General features: G+C 41.3%; 1 protein-coding gene across 3 annotated transcripts in view; it reads right to left on the bottom strand.

The window, feature by feature from the left end:
* The window catches only part of PPP1R13B (protein phosphatase 1 regulatory subunit 13B), a 116,111-nt gene that overhangs the window by 57,866 nt on the left and 40,608 nt on the right, over positions 1-17,637 (bottom strand). For all 3 annotated transcript variants that reach the window (XM_039538513.1, XM_039538512.1, XM_039538511.1), the window contains exon 3: positions 2,603-2,722. In XM_039538513.1, coding sequence (XP_039394447.1) covers positions 2,603-2,722 — 120 coding nt within the window. The remainder of the gene's footprint in view (positions 1-2,602; positions 2,723-17,637) is intronic.

The following is a 17,637-nucleotide window of genomic DNA, read 5'->3' as shown; positions in this document are numbered from 1 at the left end:
TATTTAAGGCAGGGATTCTCAAACTTTTTGATCACATGAATCACTTCTTACAGAGTGTCTTGGGGACAAACCTCCCCTCCCACCACAGTTGCATAATATCCTTATGGGAACTAGAGTAATTGTTTACATGGAGAAATATTAGGAAAGTAATGAATTTTTAGGAGTCTTTGAATGTGATTTAGCAGAAAAAAGGATGCTGAATTTATATACTGAGTTTATTTTAAGCAATAACATTGCTTTTAAAGCCAAGTTTAATGCATGCTTGAATAATTGAATGTTGGCAGTTTTCTAGCTTCATTTGTTTTTGAGAGCGAATTTTTTAAATAAAATAAAGTTACTTTCCAGTGGAATTCTGATTTTTGTTATTCTAGTTCTCCGCTTCACTGCCCTCACCCCTAAATGACCTCTCTCTCTTGAGTTTTAGATTACTACTGTTAATAGCTGGCATAATACAAAAAGAATTCCCAGGATATACTTTGGAATAAAATGAATAATTCTGAATTTGTGACCAACTGAAATAATACATTTAGGAAATGAAAATTAATTTTACAAGACATTTCCAATCTAACAAAAGTGTTGTAAAAAGTTATCACGCTCAGTCATTGAAATTTTAAGTAGAAAACCAAAAGAATTAAAAATGTAAACAAATTCTAATCTGTGACTAATAAACTCCTACACCAGAAGGGAAGTGTTCAAAGTCCAGAGGCAATGAGTTTTTGTTTTTTTTTAAATTAGTCATGAGTGCCAAACATAACACTTAACACATTAACAGAATAAATATATCACAGAAGAAAAATAAATCAATGGATATCCAATAATTCCTATACAAACGCTATTCTTATATACTGCAGGAATGGGAGGGGGAACCTTTTTAATGTAACAGTCAATTACATACTACGGAAAAAAGAGGACATAAATTTTTTGTTGATTTCTTATATTTAGCATTAGGGGCATGTATACTAAATATACTATTCCATACTCAAACAGCACATAAGTGAGGGAAAATTAATATTTCCTGGGGAACACTTTCAAAGCCATGGTCAAATAAGCCTTTTGGCAACACATTTTATAAAATTATGTAATGTGCATCAATAAAGTGTATGAATAATTATGTATTATATTAGGCTAATACAGTGTTGTGGCAGATATGGCGATTTCCTCCAATATCCTGAACATACTTTACTGAATTAAGTTAAACCTTCATTGTATTAAAAATGCAAATGTTTACATATTATATGGGATTATATGTCTTAGAGGAGACCTGACTAATGTAAACCCTGGTACGTATTATGAGCTTCAAAGGACTATTTGAAACTATGCGAACTTTTAAAATGAAGTGGGTTTCCCAAGAAATCTCTAAGGGGAGGGATATGCACATGTAACACCTCAAGTTATGCAAAAATCCAGCCTTTTGAAGCTAGGGCCCTGAGGAGAAGAAACTCATTGTTTACGAATTACCTCTTCCCAGTATCAGAGAGGTAGCCGTGTTAATCTGGATCTGTAAAAAGCAACAGAGAGTCCTGTGGCACCTTTAAGACTAACAGATGTATTGGAGCATAAGCTTTTGTGGGTGAATACCTACTTCGTCAGATGCCTGTTGTGAGCCAACACCTGTGATGGACTTGTGATCACAGAAAACCCCCTTGGTGGGGTCTGAAGGATTGTTCACCTGCCAGAGCCTTTGTGGTTGTTGGGGTGACCTCTGGTAACTTTATCACCATGCATGTGGATTCTTTTGTTTTTAATATGTTTTCTCTGTAATGCTTTTACCTTAAGAAAAAATTGCTTAGAAAGAGCTATGTGGTAACTTAACTGAGGGCAACTGTGCTGTTTATAGCCTCTAAGAAGAAGGCAAAACAGGCCTGCCAAGGCAGTCTGATTTGCTGGGAATTCAGTGTAGGCATGGAACTTGCAGCCTAGAGATTCCCTCATTAGGAGGAAGGGAGACATATGTCTCTGTCCAAGAAAGGTGACGACTGGGGAGCCAGAAGCCTAAGAGCGGGTGCTCTTACTGGACCATGAGGGGGAATACAAGTACAGCTGCCCTGAACTGTGACAAATGCTAACAATTTTAATGCATTCCTGATTAGTTAGCTTTAGTTATTAAGGCAGCGAGTTTGTCAAGCAGGTCATAGATTCCGTGACTTTGCATGACCTCTGTGACTTCTGCAGTGGCTGGTGTGTCTGGCCCGGGGGCAGTCCAGGCAGCCCCTGTGCAAGTCACACCGGCTGCTGCAGGGACAGTCTTGGGCCACTGCGCTCCCTGCCCCCACACACACATACCAGCAGCAGAGTTTGGGTGTGGGAGGGGGTGGGGGTTTGGGACACAGGACGGGGTGAGGCGGGCTCTGGGAGGTGCTTACCTGGAGGGCTCCCTGGAAGCGGCAATATCCCCCTTGCTCAGCTCCTAGTTGGAGGAGTGGCCAGGCAGCTCTGCGCGCTGCTGCTGCTGCTGCTGCTGGGGTGTGAGGCGCAGAGCCAGGTAGGGAGCCTGCTGGCCCCCCTTTCCCGCCCCCAACACCAGCGGGGGTCCCAGGCCGCACGCTGCTGCCTGTCCCGACTCCAGCACCAATTATTATCTGTGTAAGGTAAGTGTACTTACTCTGTTCATTGCTTTCAGCTGGAGATTCCTCATGACGAAGAAAAAATTTCACTTCTTCTCTGCGGGGTCCCCACTTCTGTAGATGGTCATACATCATGTGATCAAAGGGTATATGGCGTTCTAAAAGTAGAGAATATAATATTTCTGAATCCAGCAACTTCTTACAAAGTAACATTAAAAAAACTGCTTCTAAATGTGGTTGCATTTTTGGCACTTCAAGCAGTCATCTGACAACTTAACATGTACAAAACTAATTCAAAATAAAAGCAGAAACAGGAAGAAAATAACAGCAACAGCATATTAACATACTATTAAAATAACAGTTAATTACATAACAATAGTGACATAATTTTAGATAGTACAACCACCTACATAATTTCAAAGTTTATAATCCTACTATGCACGCATTTAAATTTTGCCAGAAATTCTCCATCACCTTTTATGACATTATATGACTAAAACATGACCATGTAGATCACTGTTGCTACCACTGTTATACAATGCAACAAGTCTTGCACAAAGTATGTCATGTTAGGTGTCAATGAAACAGTTATGGTGTGCTGAATGTGATTATCCTATTTGTATTCATGCATCATTTTTGTATCGGAAATTATGAATTTTGGCTGTATAACTATTTCAAAATGTGTTTGCCCCTGGATAACACTCACAAGGTATTTGCATCCAGTCTAGCCAGCACATTGTGAAGGAAATACTTAGATTGACATCCCATCAACGAACACAACAGGCCATGAAAGAAGCCTATCCACACCTAATGGACTTTCCTGAGAACCATTTTAGCTAGAATATGGATAAGGCCCGTTATGACTCATCGAAGCATGCAAGGGCATGTGACTAGATTATATGGTACTGAACTCCATCTTGTGTGCCTGTACTTTTCCAGAAACTGTGCTGAGGGCTCTGCCTGGAACAACGAGTTTCTCTCGACACAGGAGAAGCTATAAAAAGTCCTGGAAACATCTCCATTTTGCCTCTTCCCCGCTCTGATCTCTGGATTATGGATTTATACTAATGGGAGCATTCGAATCAAGGGACTAAGGACCTTCCACTCATTTGGAAACAACCAGAGACTTAACAAGCCAGCAGTTTATGCCATCACTAATTGAAACCTGATCCAAGAACTTTGCAATTATTGTATGTATTTGATTCCTTTAACCAATTTAAACTCTCACCTCTTTCTTTTCTCTTATAAATAAACCTTTAGATATTACATATTTAAAGATTGGCAACCGCAAGATTATTGGGTAAGAGCTGAGTTATATATTCACCTGGGTATGCGGCTGGTCCTTTGGGATCAGAAGAAATCTTTGAATGATAAAATTGGTTTTAAATAACCACTCATCATTAAAGCCTGATCTACACTTCGCGTTTAAACTGAATTTAGCAGTGTTAAACCGATTTAACCCTGCACCCTTCCACACAACGAAGCCCTTTATATCGATATAAAGGGCTCTTAAAACCGATTTCTGTACTCCTCCGAGGGAGTAGCGCTCAAATCGGTATTGCTGTGTCAGATTAGAGTTAGTGTGGCCACAAATCGACGGTATTGGCCTCCGAGTGGTATCCCACAGTGCACCATTATGACCGCTCTGGAAAGCGATCTGAACTCGGATGCACTGGCCAGGTAGACAGGAAAAGCCCCGCGAACTTTTGAATTTCATTTCCTGTTTGCCCAGCCTGGAGCTCTGATCAGCACTGGTGGCGATGAAGTCCCAAATCCAAAAAGAGCTCCAGCATGGACCATATGGGAGATACTGGATCTGATCGCCTATATGGGGAGACAAATCTGTTCTATCAGAGCTCCGTTACAGAAGACAAAATGACAAAGCATTTGAAAAAATCTCCAGGCTATGATACAGAGTCCACAGCACAGTGCTGTGTGACAAGCGTAACGGAAAGCCAAAGAATCAAATGGACGCTCATGGAGGGAGGGAGGGGGTACTGAGGACTCCAGCTATCCCACAGTCCCCGCAGTCTCCGAAAAGCATTTGCATGCTTGGCTGAGCTCCCAATGCCTGAAGGGTAAAAACATTTTCCCGGGTGTTTCAGGGTCTATGTCGTCAATTTACACCCTTTCCCCCCCACCCCCCGAAAGAAAAGGGAAAAAAATAGTTTCTCGCCTTTTTTCAATGTCACCCTATGTCTACTGCATGCTGCTGGTAGACGGGGTGCTGCAGCGCTGAACACCAGCATCCCCTTCCCGGTGGCAGATGGTGCAATATGACTGATATCCGTCTTCATCATCAGTCCGTGAGTGCTCCTGGCTGGCCTCGGTGAGGTCGGCCGGGGGCGCCTGGGTAAAAATGGGAATGACTCCCGGTCATTCGGCAGATGGTACAAAACAGCTGGTAACCATCCTCATCATAGCAACTGGAGGCTGAGCTCCATCAGCCCCCCCCTCCCCTTTCATGTCTAAAGAAAAGATTCTGTACTGTCTGGACTATCATAGCAGCTGGAGGCTTCTTCCCCCTCATTTTATCTCACTAAAAGTCTGTGTTTCTTATTCCTGCATTCTTTATTACTTCATCACACAAATGGGGGGACACTGCCACGGTAGCCCAGGAGGGTTGGGGGAGGAGGGAAGCAACAGGTGGGGTTGTTGCAGGGGCACCCCCTAGAATGGCATGCAGCTCATAATTTCTGTGGGATCTCTGGGGCTATGACACGGAGCAGCTGTGCTCTCTGGTTCTCTAGTACACTTGCCCCATATTCTAGGCAGGACTGACTATTTTTAGACAAAACATAAAGAAGAGAATGACCCGGGGAGTCATTCCCATTTTTGTCCATGCGCCCCGGCCGACCTCCGCGAGGCCAGCCAGGAGCACACATGACAGCAGCAGACGGTACAAAACGACTGATAACCGTCATCTGATCGCCAATTTACAATGGCAGATGGTGCAATAGGGATGGTAACCGTCTCTGCTACCTTGCAAAGGCAAATGAATGGTGCTGTGTAGCACTGCAGTACCGCGTCTGTCAGCAGCATCCAGTACACATACAGTGACAGTGACAAGGCAAAACAGGCTCCATGGTTGCCATGCTATGGCGTCTGCCAGGGCAATCCCGGGAAAAAGGGCGCGAAATGATTGTCCGCCGTTGCTTTCACGGAGGAAGGATTGAGTGATGACATTTACCCAGAATCACCCGCGACACTGTTTTTGCATTGGGATCTCAACCCAGAATTCCAATGGGCGGGGGAGACTGCGGGAACTATGGGCTAGCTACCCACAGTGCAACGCTCCGGAAATCGACGCTAGCCTCGGTACATGGACGCACACCGCCGAATTAATGTGCTTAGTGTGGCCGCGTGCACTCGACTTTATACAATCTGTTTTACAAAACCGGTTTACGTAAAATCGGAATAATCCTGTAGTGTAGACATACCCTAAGTCTAGTGTCTGGATGTTGACTCCAGGACTGGAATACCTAAGGAGGCTGTATTTCTGATTTTTTGTTAGCCAGGGTGGTGTGACAGACATTTTGTTGCTGGGTTGGTATATCTTATGGAAGAATAACCACCAGTTTTGGGGTGTCTCTGCCCTATTTCTCAGCAGTTTGTCCTGAATTTGGTATTCTCAGTTATGACCCACTGAGGCATGGTGACATTTAAATTTTGCCAGGACTTCTCCCTCACCTACACCCTTTTCAGATAGTTAAACCTTTCAACTCTGCTCTCCTTTGCCAATTGGGTTTTCTGTGCCTGTTATGAAAGCATCACACTCAGTCTGAACCATAAGACTTCCAATGAAGTCCACCAGACTAAAGTCACGTATAATACACATGTATAATGATAATTCACCCCTAAGAATTTAGTTATGTGCTACCACTCTAAGGGAGTACATTACACAATAGTCACTAATACAGCAGAAACTGGTACAAGATGGCAGTAATCAACAAATCCAGGAGTAAAATCAAGACTAAATTTTCTGCAGTATTACAATTAAATCTCTCTCTCTCACACACACACACACACACCCCATTTCTCAAAATTTTGAACAAGGTGTTTATTTCAGAAATATCAAACTTACTAGCAAAAGAATAAGCAACATATAATTAATCTCGCAAAAAGTTTAATGTTATTTCCAAATTTCTAAAAATCAATTTTAAAAAATCTTTCAGAATTATACTTACATCAGTGTTTAAATAGTACTGCACAAGTTAGAAAACCTATGAAGAGTGCCACTTTTCTACTAATAGGCAGGAATATAAGATAAATTAAGGAAGAAGTATCTCATACTCCATTCAAGTCATCAGAAAAGGCACTGTATTTTAAAACCCAATTTTAAGATACAATTTATTTATTTAAACAAAAAACAAACAAATCAGGTAAATCAAAATAAGAGGTGTCTAACAGTGAGAAGTTTATCAGTATAATCTTATACCAATATAATGCTATAAATTTAAGCTGATAAGCTTCCCTATGTAGACCAGCTCTACTTTTTTTGGTTTTTAACTTTTATTTTTCTGACAAGAAATGTTTCAGTAATATCCGATAAGAGAGGTAACTTCACTCTTCCCTGAGGAATGGTATCCTCCATACCCTTCCCTACTTCTTCAGCCTAGTAGTCAGACCACTCCCAAAGGCCATCTGGATGCGATGGGTCTTGTGAGAACATTAGCCTGATGAAACAGGGGATTCAGGTTATTTTCATTTTAGTGTTTTGTCTGGACACTTCCTGGCAATAAAGAGAAAAGGAAATTAAACACATTTACCTGATTAGGTAAATGTAATGAATATTTTAATCAAAAGATCATCTTCAAAGTCTAATGTCTTTCCTGTTGTCTTCAAAAGCAGGAGGAGTCTGAGTGTTTTCTTTTTAAACTTTTTAAACTTCCCTCCATTGAAAGTAAAAAGGAACTTCAATCTCAGAGAAAAGGTTATCCAGGAAACATTTCTTAAATAATTTAATATCTTTGGGTATTTACTCATACAATCTGAGGTAAGCACACCCAAAGTTTAGTTTAAAATACTCAAACCTGAATAATTCAGATCAATAAAGCCATTTAGACAAAGTGTACAATACCTGTCTATATTTTAGTTGTGTTATTAAATGTTTGGGCTGGTTAAAGAAACTGCAGGAGATTTCTGCTCTCTCTCACCAAAAGACAAACAAGATGTCAGGAAGATAGCCCTCTTTGGCCTTAAACCCATGTTTATTGTCCCTAAACATGTCTTATCTAGACCGGACACCTCTCCCAGTATAAATACCAGTTTGGTACAAATGTAATCCTTATCTCAAGAAAACAAACCATGTAAAGCATTAGGAAAAGACCTAATTGTGAAAAGGAATGTGGGGTTGTATTTTCAGAGCAATAAATCTAGGTGTTAATTGGGTTTTTTCACTCTTCCACAAAAAACTTCTAAGTAAATCCACACAAACAATTTTCAAAATATCCTAGCTGGAATGATTTTTATTACTCTAGAAATACCTGCTTCTGTCCTTAAAAGCCTCTAGGAAAAAAATACGTAGTTGGAAATGTTTCAAACTTTGTTTATTTCTTAAGCACTGAAGAGTCCATTAATAAATATTATTAAATTTCAATTTACCAGAGAAAGGTGTAAAATGATCCAATGGCTAGAAGTTGAAGGTGGACAAATTCAGACTGGAAATAAGGTGTAAATTAACGGTGAGAGTAATTAGTAAGGCTGCGTGTCTGTCATGGAGGTCATAGAAGTAATGGATTCCGTGACTTTCCATGACCTCCATGACTTCTGCAGTGGCTGGTGCTGGCTCAGGGGCTGCCCGAGCTGGGCAGCCCCTGGGCCAGCAGCAGCAGTTTGGGTGTGTGGGAGGGGGCTCAGGGCTGGGGCAGCAGGCTGGAGTGCAGGGCAGTGCTTACGGGGGCTGGGGGTCTCCTGGCTCCCACCGGCATGTCCCTACAGCTCCTAGGTGGAGGGGCCAGAAGGCTCCATGTGCTGCCCGCGTCCACAGCTGCCGCCCCCTTTGACTATGGTTCCTGGCCAATGGGAGGTGCAGAGCTGGCACTTGTGGTGGGAGCAGCGCATGGAGTCCCCCGACCATCTCTCCCCTAGGAGTTGCAGGGACAAGCCAGTCGGAGACAGGTAGGGAGCCTGCCAGCCCCACCAAGCCTCCCCCTGCCGACCCCCCAGAACCAGCAGGGGTTCCGTAACCCCCATATTCATTTTCATATAATCGTGATCTTACATATAAAGCATGCCTTGTAAGGTATCAGGGGAAAGGTTATGATCTGCTGAAAGTCATTTCTCTATCCATATATGCATATCATTAATGCATATGAAGTTATGAGCAGGGCCGACTTTAGGCCGATTAGGTGCCTTTTTAATTTTTAAATTTGTTTTTACTCACCCAGCGGCAGTCCAGGTCCTCGGCGGCACGGGGGTCCTTCCCTCGCTCCGGGTCTTTGGAGGCATTTCAGTGGCAGGGGTCCGCGGAAGACCCGGAGCGAGGGAAGGACCCCCCGCCGAAGTGCCGCCAAAGACCCGGACCGCCACCGGGTATTCGAATCGGGCCCCGCAGTTCCTAAAGCCAGCCCTGGTTATGAGAATGTTGTTATATGGTGTTCACTAAAACATGCTGTAAGTTGGGGAATCAGTTACATATTAGCTCCCCAGAGGCAACCGCAAGGAAAGTAACCAACGCCCAGGTGGGGTATCAAACAACCCATCAACAGCCATTGTCCAGCAAGGGCGCTACAATGCAATGACTCGCCCTGCAAGAGACCATACCAGGGGAATTCCTCAACCTTGCTTGGAGAGACTCAGCAATGCCCACCAAACATGCCTGGACTTGTGCTCCCCAAGCACATGGACTGAGGGTATAAAACAGACAGACAGAGTGGACACATACTGGGCCCTTCTCCTGTCCCCACCTTCGCTGCAAGCATCTAAGACACTGAGAAAAAGACAAGACTCCAACAGGGGAGATTGGCCCAGATTTAAGGAACAAACCTTTATATAAGGGACTGCAGTATCCAGTGGGGTGAGAAAAGCTGCCTAATCCAGATGTTGTCCGTCTAATAGGGTGATAGTTTAGACTGTGTGCTTATATTTTATTTTGGTAACCACTCTGACTTTTTGCCTCTCGCTTAATATCACTTAAAATCTACCTTTGTAGTTAATATATGTGTTTGTTTATTCTACCTGAAGCAGTGTGTTTGGTTTGAAGTGTGTCAGAGACTCCCCTTGGGATAACAAGCATGGTACATATCAATCTCTTTGTTAAACTGACAAACTCATATAAGCTTGCAGCGTCCAGTGGGCATAACTGGACACTGCAAGACAGAGGTTCCTAGGGTTGTGTCTGGGGCCAGAGATATTGGCTAGTGTCATTTGGTTGCACAATCCAAGAAGCAGCTTACATGCCTGAGGCTGTTTGTGAACAGCCCAGGAGTGGGGCGTTCTCACAGCAGACGAGGGTAAGGCTGGCTCCCAGAGTCAAGGATTGGAGTGACCTAGCAGAGCACCAGTCCGGATAACACCAGGGGAACGTCACACCCAGGCCGCGCGCTGCTGACACCCTCCCCACCCAAGCACTAGCAGGGGTCCCAGGCTGCACAGCACCATCCGAGTCAGGCGCCGCTGCCTGCCCCTCCCCCAGCATGGATCCTGGGCCACGCATCACTGTGTGCACCAGCACCAGAGGGGATCCCAGACCACATGCCACCATCTGCCTCCCCCCCAGCACCAGCGAGGGTCCTGGGCCATCCACCTAGCACCTGCAGCACCCCCAGACTCGTGGACCTCCAGCCCAAGTTTTAGTTAGGAGTATATAGTAAAAGGACAGGTCACAAGCCGTGAATTTTTGTTTACTGCCCGTGACCTGTCCATGACTTTTACTACAAATACCCATGACTAAATGTAGCCTTAATTAGGCCATTGGAAAAATTTTCCAGGGTCATAGTGGATTCTCCATCACTGCCAATTTTTAAATCAAGATTAGATGTTTTTCTAAAACATAGGCTCTAGGAATTATTATTTTGGGAAGTTCTATGTCTTTTGTTGTACAGGAGATCAGACTAGATCACAATGGTCCCATCTGGCCTTGGAATCTATGAAGCTACAAATGGCAAAAACCTCTGAGAAATGCATACTTGCAAACAGCTAAATGCAAAGCTCCTAATACCATTGCTATGTAAATGATAAAATGCCTTATGTACCAACCTCAAATTTAACTACCTTGTTAAAGAGATTATTAATACAAGAAGCCATCTGAGTATAGAATATTTATATTACCAATGAATTATTAATTACTGGCAGTGCTCAAACAACTCCCTCACCTAACTCAGGAAGACAAGAACCATCTCTTCTAAAATTGTTATAAAGAATTAACAATTTATTTAATAACTCTTTAAGCTAAAGTTTTTTTTTAAGAATTGTTTAACTTTAAAAGATGGTTTTGAAAACTGAAAACTTGTATATAACTACAGGAGTGTATTGACTTTTTTAAACAATTTCATTACGCGTCATATGCTAATAAAAAGTATTTCAGAAAATGGACTGAATAAAAGAATTAAAACTAACTTTAAAGATATTCTGAGAATGTCCTGCCATAAGTACAAAGACAAGTAAAAATGTTGTATATCCATTAAAGAGACTGCATGTTCAGAAACTGAAGATAACAACTAAGCCAACCCCCCAAGGCATGGAGTCAATGAACGAGTGATAGCAACAAACTTCAATCTAAATAAGACTGACAGATGCCTATTTTCCTATAATTGAATGAAAGTAGGAGGAAAAAGTATTAAAAAAACTGACCTGAGCGCCCCTCACACACTCACCCCTCTGCTATTCTGCTTCAACAACAAGGAGTCCACAACTCATCCTGTCCATCTGTACAAATAAACTATCATAGAAAGTTAAGAAAAACACAAAAGACTCAAAAAGTAAACAACCCAAGGAAAACCTCCCCAAGACTTCAATATGGATTGGTGAGAGAAAGTTAACTAAGACCCAGCCAAGGGATTAGATTTACAAACTCTTGTAATGATTTTACTGGAATATTGAAATGCAACTGTAACTTAAAATATTAACAGCTTGTCCTGTTGATCATCAGATGGTTAGACCATATACTCCTGAAGAGGCGACAGGGACTAAACAGTGGTAAACAGAGAAATAGTGGGATTTAACTGGATTTAAGATTCTCAATATTGGTTCGTTAGCCTGTCTCAAGACAGCTCCTTAAATGGCTCCTTCTAAGTAACTGATTTAAATAGTTTATTTGATTTCATAGGATTTAGTTACAATTATCTGTTTTCCCCAATTTACAAACTGGCTGATTATTATTAACAACAAGACAAGTTTCACCTACCCTAAAACCAATTATTTTGCCCATACATAAAGGTTTTAAGTATCTAATAAGATTGAGACTGAATTCACAATATTTTGAGAAACTATATATTTTGGACTTAATTTCCCAAACGAAGAACATCCTCACATGTAGTCTACTCTCAAAGGTATAATCACTGTTAAGGCTCTACACATAGAGGCAGACAGAAGGATTGTAATGGAACCAGTTTATCAGTTGTGTTCTATCATTTGTGTTTTGTTTAATGATTTCTTGTCTTTAATAATAAATTAGACATGATTAATACTTGTGATGCTTTTGCTTGTTTTTAATCATTGTGTCCCCTAAGGCATGGAAAAGAATGCCTGTGACTACGACAGTGGGAATCGTATACCCTGAGATAGCATCATAATTGCATATATCAATAACTAGGTCATAAGAATGGCCATATTGGGTCAGACCAATGGTTGATCCAGCCCTTCTTAAAATGGCCAATGCCAGGTGCTTCAGAGGGTATGAACAGAATAGGCAATCATCAAATGATCCATCCCTGCTTCACTCCCTGCTTCTGGCAAACAGGGGCTAGGGACATTCAGAACATTGTGTTGCATCCCTGCCCATCCCAGCTAATAGCCATCAATGCACCTATCCTCCATGAGCTTATCTAGTTCTTTTTATATGCCTGTTATAGTTTTGGCCTTTACAACATCACCTGGCAATCAGTTTCACAGGTTGACTGTGCGTTTATGAAGTACTTCCTTTTTTGTTTTAAACCTGCTGCCTATTCATTGTTAGATGACCCCTAGTTCTTGTGTTATGAGTAAATAACATTCCCTTATTCACTTTCTCCACACCAGTCAAGATTTTATAGACCTCTACCATATCCCCCCCTAGTCATCCCTTTTCCAAACTGAAAAGACAGTCTTTTTAATCTTTCTGCATATGGAAACTGTTCCATACTCCCATATCATTTCTGTTGCCTTTTCCAATTCTAATACATCTTTTTTGAGATGGGGTGACTAAAATTGCACACAGTATTCAAGAGATGAGCATACCATGGATTTCTACAGAGGCATTATATTTTCTGTCTTATCTATCCCTTTCCTAATGGTTCCTAACATTGTTAGCTTTTTTGACTGCCATTGCACATTGTCTGAAAACAGCAGCTCAACTATCCACAACTGTAAGACCTCTTTCTTGAGCGGTAACAGCTAATTTAGACCCCCATCATTTTATATGTATAGTTGGGATTATGTTGTCCAATGTGCATTAGTTTCCATTTATCAACACTGAATTTCATCTGTCATTTTCTTGCCCAGTCATCCAGTTTTGTGAGATCCCAACTCTTCGCAGTCTGCTTTGGACTTAACTATATTGAATAATTTTGTACCATCTGCAAATTCTGACATCGTTTACCCCTTTTTCTAGATCACTTCTGAATATGTTGAACAGCACTGGTGCCAGTACAGACCCCTGAGAGAAACCACTATTTACCTCTCTCCATTTCTGAAAACCAACCATTTATTCTTACTTTTTGTTTCTTGTATTTTAAACGATTACCGATCCAAGAAAGGACCTTCCTTCTTATCCCATGACTGCTTACTTTGATTAAGAGCCTTTGGTAAGGGACCTTGTCAAAGGCTTTATGAAAGTCCCAGTATCCTCTATCCACTGGATCGCCCTTGTCCATGTTTGTTGACCCCCTCAAAGAAATCTAATATATTAGTGAGACATGAATTCCCTTTACAAAAGCCATGTTGACTCTTCCTCAGCAAATCATGTTCATCTATGTGTCTGATAATTCTGTTTAATATAAATTCAAAAAATTTGCCTCCTACTGAAGTTAGGCGTACCAGCCTTGGAATTGCCGGGATTGCCTCTGGAGTCTTTTTTAAAAATTGGCATCACATTAGCTATCCTACAGTCATCTGGTACAGAAGCTAATTTAAATGATAGGTTACATACCACAGTTAGTAGTTCTGCAATTTCATATTTGAGTTCCTTCAGAACTCTTGGGTGAATATCATCTGGTCCTGATGACTTATTGATCAATTTGTTCCAAAACCTTCTCTAATGATACCTCAATGTTGGACAGTTCCTCAGATTTGTCACCTAAAAAGAATAGTTTAGGGGTAAAAATCTCCCTCACATCCTCTGCAGTGAAGACTGATGCAAAGAATTAATTTAGCTTCTCAGCAACAGCCTTATTTTCCTTGAGTGCTCCTTTAGCATCTTGATCGTACAGTGACCCCACTGATTGTTTAGGAGGCTTCCTGCTTCTGATGTTCTTAAATTTTTTGCTGTTAATTTTTGGGTCTTTGGCTAGTTGCTCTTCAAATTCTTTTTTCAGCCTGCCTAATTATACTTTTACACTTGATTTGTGTTTAGGCTCCTTTCTATTTTCCTCAGTAGGATTTAACTTCCAATTTTTAAAGGATGCCTTTTTGCCTCTAAACACTTTTTACTTTGGTGGCACTTTTTTGGTCCCTTATGTTACTTTAATTTGGGGTATATATTTAATTTGAGCCTCAAATACGGTATTTTTAAAAGTTTCCATGCTGCTTGCAGGCATTTCACTTTTGTAGTTATACCTTTTAACTTCTGTTTCCTCATTTTTGTGCAGTCCTCTTAAATGCTATTGTGGTGGGCTTCTTTGGTGTTCCCTGCACCAGGGATGTTAAATTTAATTATATTATGATAGCTATTAACAAGTGGTTCAGCTATATACACCTCTTGGGCCAGATCCTGGACTCCACATAGGACTAAATCAAGAATTGCCTCTCCTCTTGTGAGTTCCAGGACTAGCTGCTCCAAGAAACACAGTCATTGATGGTGTCAAGAAACTTTATCTCTGTATCCTATCCTGAGGTGACATGTACCCAGTCAATATAGGGATAACTGAAATCCCCCATTATTACTGAGGGTGGTGGGGGTTTTGTTTGTTTGTTTTGGGGGGGTGGCTACAAGTAAAAATCAATTGATTGGCACCTAGGAAAGACTGATTCAGGAATGGTCTTTTAACCTTACATTTCTTAAGACCATCTGAATAGGAAATGTCAGAGATGCATTCTCCTTTTAAAATTGAGAGCATTTGTTCTCATGTCACAGTAACCATAATGACCATAACACAGATAACATGAGAGAGTCAAAACATTTTCTCTTCCCAAAGTTTCAGATTATTTAAACAAGAGTTAAGGAAGTAAGTCTGGAAGGAGGGAGGGGAGGGGAAAAAGGGGGGACAACCAAAAATTTACTTGAACTTCACCACAATGAAATAAGGAAGTTAAAGTTTAAAAAGATACAACATAAAAGGATAGTTGGTAGATAGGTTGCAGACTCATCAAGAACTGTGAAAGCTTAACTTTCAGTTTCTTAGCTTTGAAAGGTCTGTGTGCCACTTTATATAGATATATTTTAATTACTTACATAACTAATTGGTTATTTTAAATATGCTGCTTATAAGTTTTGTTTGTTTTTTAAATAAAACCTACCAGATTTCCAAATTTGGCTCAATTAATGGGATCAAAGGTTGATTCTCAGAAAACATTTCTTTTTGAGCCCCAATAGATCTCTCTCTCTCGGATTTCTAAGGTGGAAACTACCTTTTTTACCCTCACGTCAAAATGCTCTGAAGAGAAAAAGCACTTCTCAATCATTGTCTGAGCAGAAACTTCTTCTTCAGGTCCCATGCTTCTCTATAGAGAAGCCAGACGGAAGCTCTTTGTGCTTGTTTCTCATATTGCTTTCTCAATTTTTTTCCCCCCCTGTTCTTTGTACATTTATCCTTGAGCCATCTTATAACAAGGGACAAAGATGAAGGAGGAACCCGGTATCTCCTTTACTGCTTAGAAGCTATAGCGAGCAGAAAGAGCAGTCCGTCTCAGGCTGTAGACTGTTGTGAAGGAACGTGAGTGGTAGCGAGTCCCCTCCCATTGGAGCACATGGGAATTTAAGGCACAGGCATAGATCCAGAAACACTTCTGATGAAAATCTCCAAACAAGAGTGCACAGGCACATACACATCCTGACATGGAACACCCCTAAGGCCACTAATCAAAGAGTATATTGTTTTCCCATGTTAAAAAATTCAGACACAGACACTTTTGCATGCCTATGGTTTGAGGAAGGAACTTTATATTTGGCAGCAGTGTGGCTTGTGTGTGAGGGATGTGCCTTCCTCTGGAAATATCCCAAATTACAAACCTTTGAAAAAAATTCTCAGTTTGCAGATGCTCAGTACAGATTTATTAGCCCTTCATATCTAAAGTCTCAGAAGATTTTATGTGTACCATAATGCTGTTACTTTGAGGTACAGTCACACCCTTGAACCCCCATATTCACTACTGTCATGTTTTGTACAATGCATGTTTTGTGAGGTACCATTTTAAAAGTCTTTATCTGCTGAACCTTAATATCCTGTTGAATTGTATATACTATCATTGTATGTGACATTACGAAGTATTACTGTGTGTGTTACTGAAATATGTTGTGAGATGCCCACAGCTGGCCTTTCAGTAAGGACAAAGAAGCAACGATCACTGGCCAGACAGGTATCCAGGCCGGACATGAATCCACTCTCCCACAGGCTCCTTGGAGAGGGCACATATGCAATGAGGACTGCCTGACCCCCAGTGTCACAGCCAGGATCTTCTTAGCAAATGGAAGAAAGTATAAAAGAGGGATAGTGACAGTCACTGGGCTTCTCTCCTCCCACATCTCAATACCTGGAAGATCATCTGGAAGACAAAGACTTTGAACTGAGGAGATTGGTCCGAGGCTGGGAAGGGAATCCAGCCTGTGTGTTGAGAATTGAGCTGCCAATAACATGTCAGGATGAGAGACTGCTTGACTAAAATCTTGCTTAGTCTGGAGAATTTAGGCTGCGAATTTATTTTTGTTAGGTAACCAACTCTGAACTCTATACCTGCTACTTACAATCATTTATTCTTTGTACTTCATAAACCTGTTTCATATATTTTACTTAAAACAGTATGGGGAATCTCAGCACAGATTATGGGGCATGTCCACCTTCCTTTGAAGAAGTGACTAATGAGCTTGCACTGTCCAAGGGAATCTTGAGCAGTGTAAGACTTTCTGGAGTGCCAAACTGGGGGCTGAGGGATTTGGCTAGGACCTCTCTGATTCATGAGTGGCTCAAGGAGCACTCATGTAATTTAGCTAGGTGTAGGGCTCCACATACTGATGACTAAGTGATCACAGAACCAGGAGGAGTTTGCTGCTTGTCACTGGCATAGCTTTATAAGCTATGACCAAGGTTAGATTGTTAAGGAGGCACAGAGGTCCCCCACAGATCGATCCTGTATCCTGGGGATTTTGTCACAAATGCATACACACAAAGAAGCCCAACTGTTTTGTTTTTTTGGGGGGGGAGGGGTTAAATATATAACGTTTGATACATGTGTGAGACAAAAAGAATTAAACCTGGATTAGAGAGGCTGAGTTAATTTCATAAATCTAATTCTCTACCCTTACAGTAGGAAACTCCAAGGCACAGAGTTTGAGAGTATCCTATTGTTGTAGGAAAGTAGACAAAAAGCTTAAGATAAAATTCCTATTAGGGTGACTCAAAGGAGATATTGTGGAGGGCACATTCCTAATTTCCTACTTGTTAATACAATAGGGCTGTTCTAAGCCTCCAGAAGTAAGGGAATTCCATGCACTGGGTAAATAAGGGTTCTCCTTTTCCCTTAAAAAAGTGAAAAATGTTCTGCCTTGTTATGAGTCCCAATA

This window comes from Mauremys reevesii, linkage group 4 (assembly GCF_016161935.1).
Source record: "Mauremys reevesii isolate NIE-2019 linkage group 4, ASM1616193v1, whole genome shotgun sequence".
Classification (NCBI taxonomy): Eukaryota; Metazoa; Chordata; order Testudines; family Geoemydidae; genus Mauremys; species Mauremys reevesii.
This window is presented reverse-complemented; position numbering and strand designations above follow the sequence as displayed.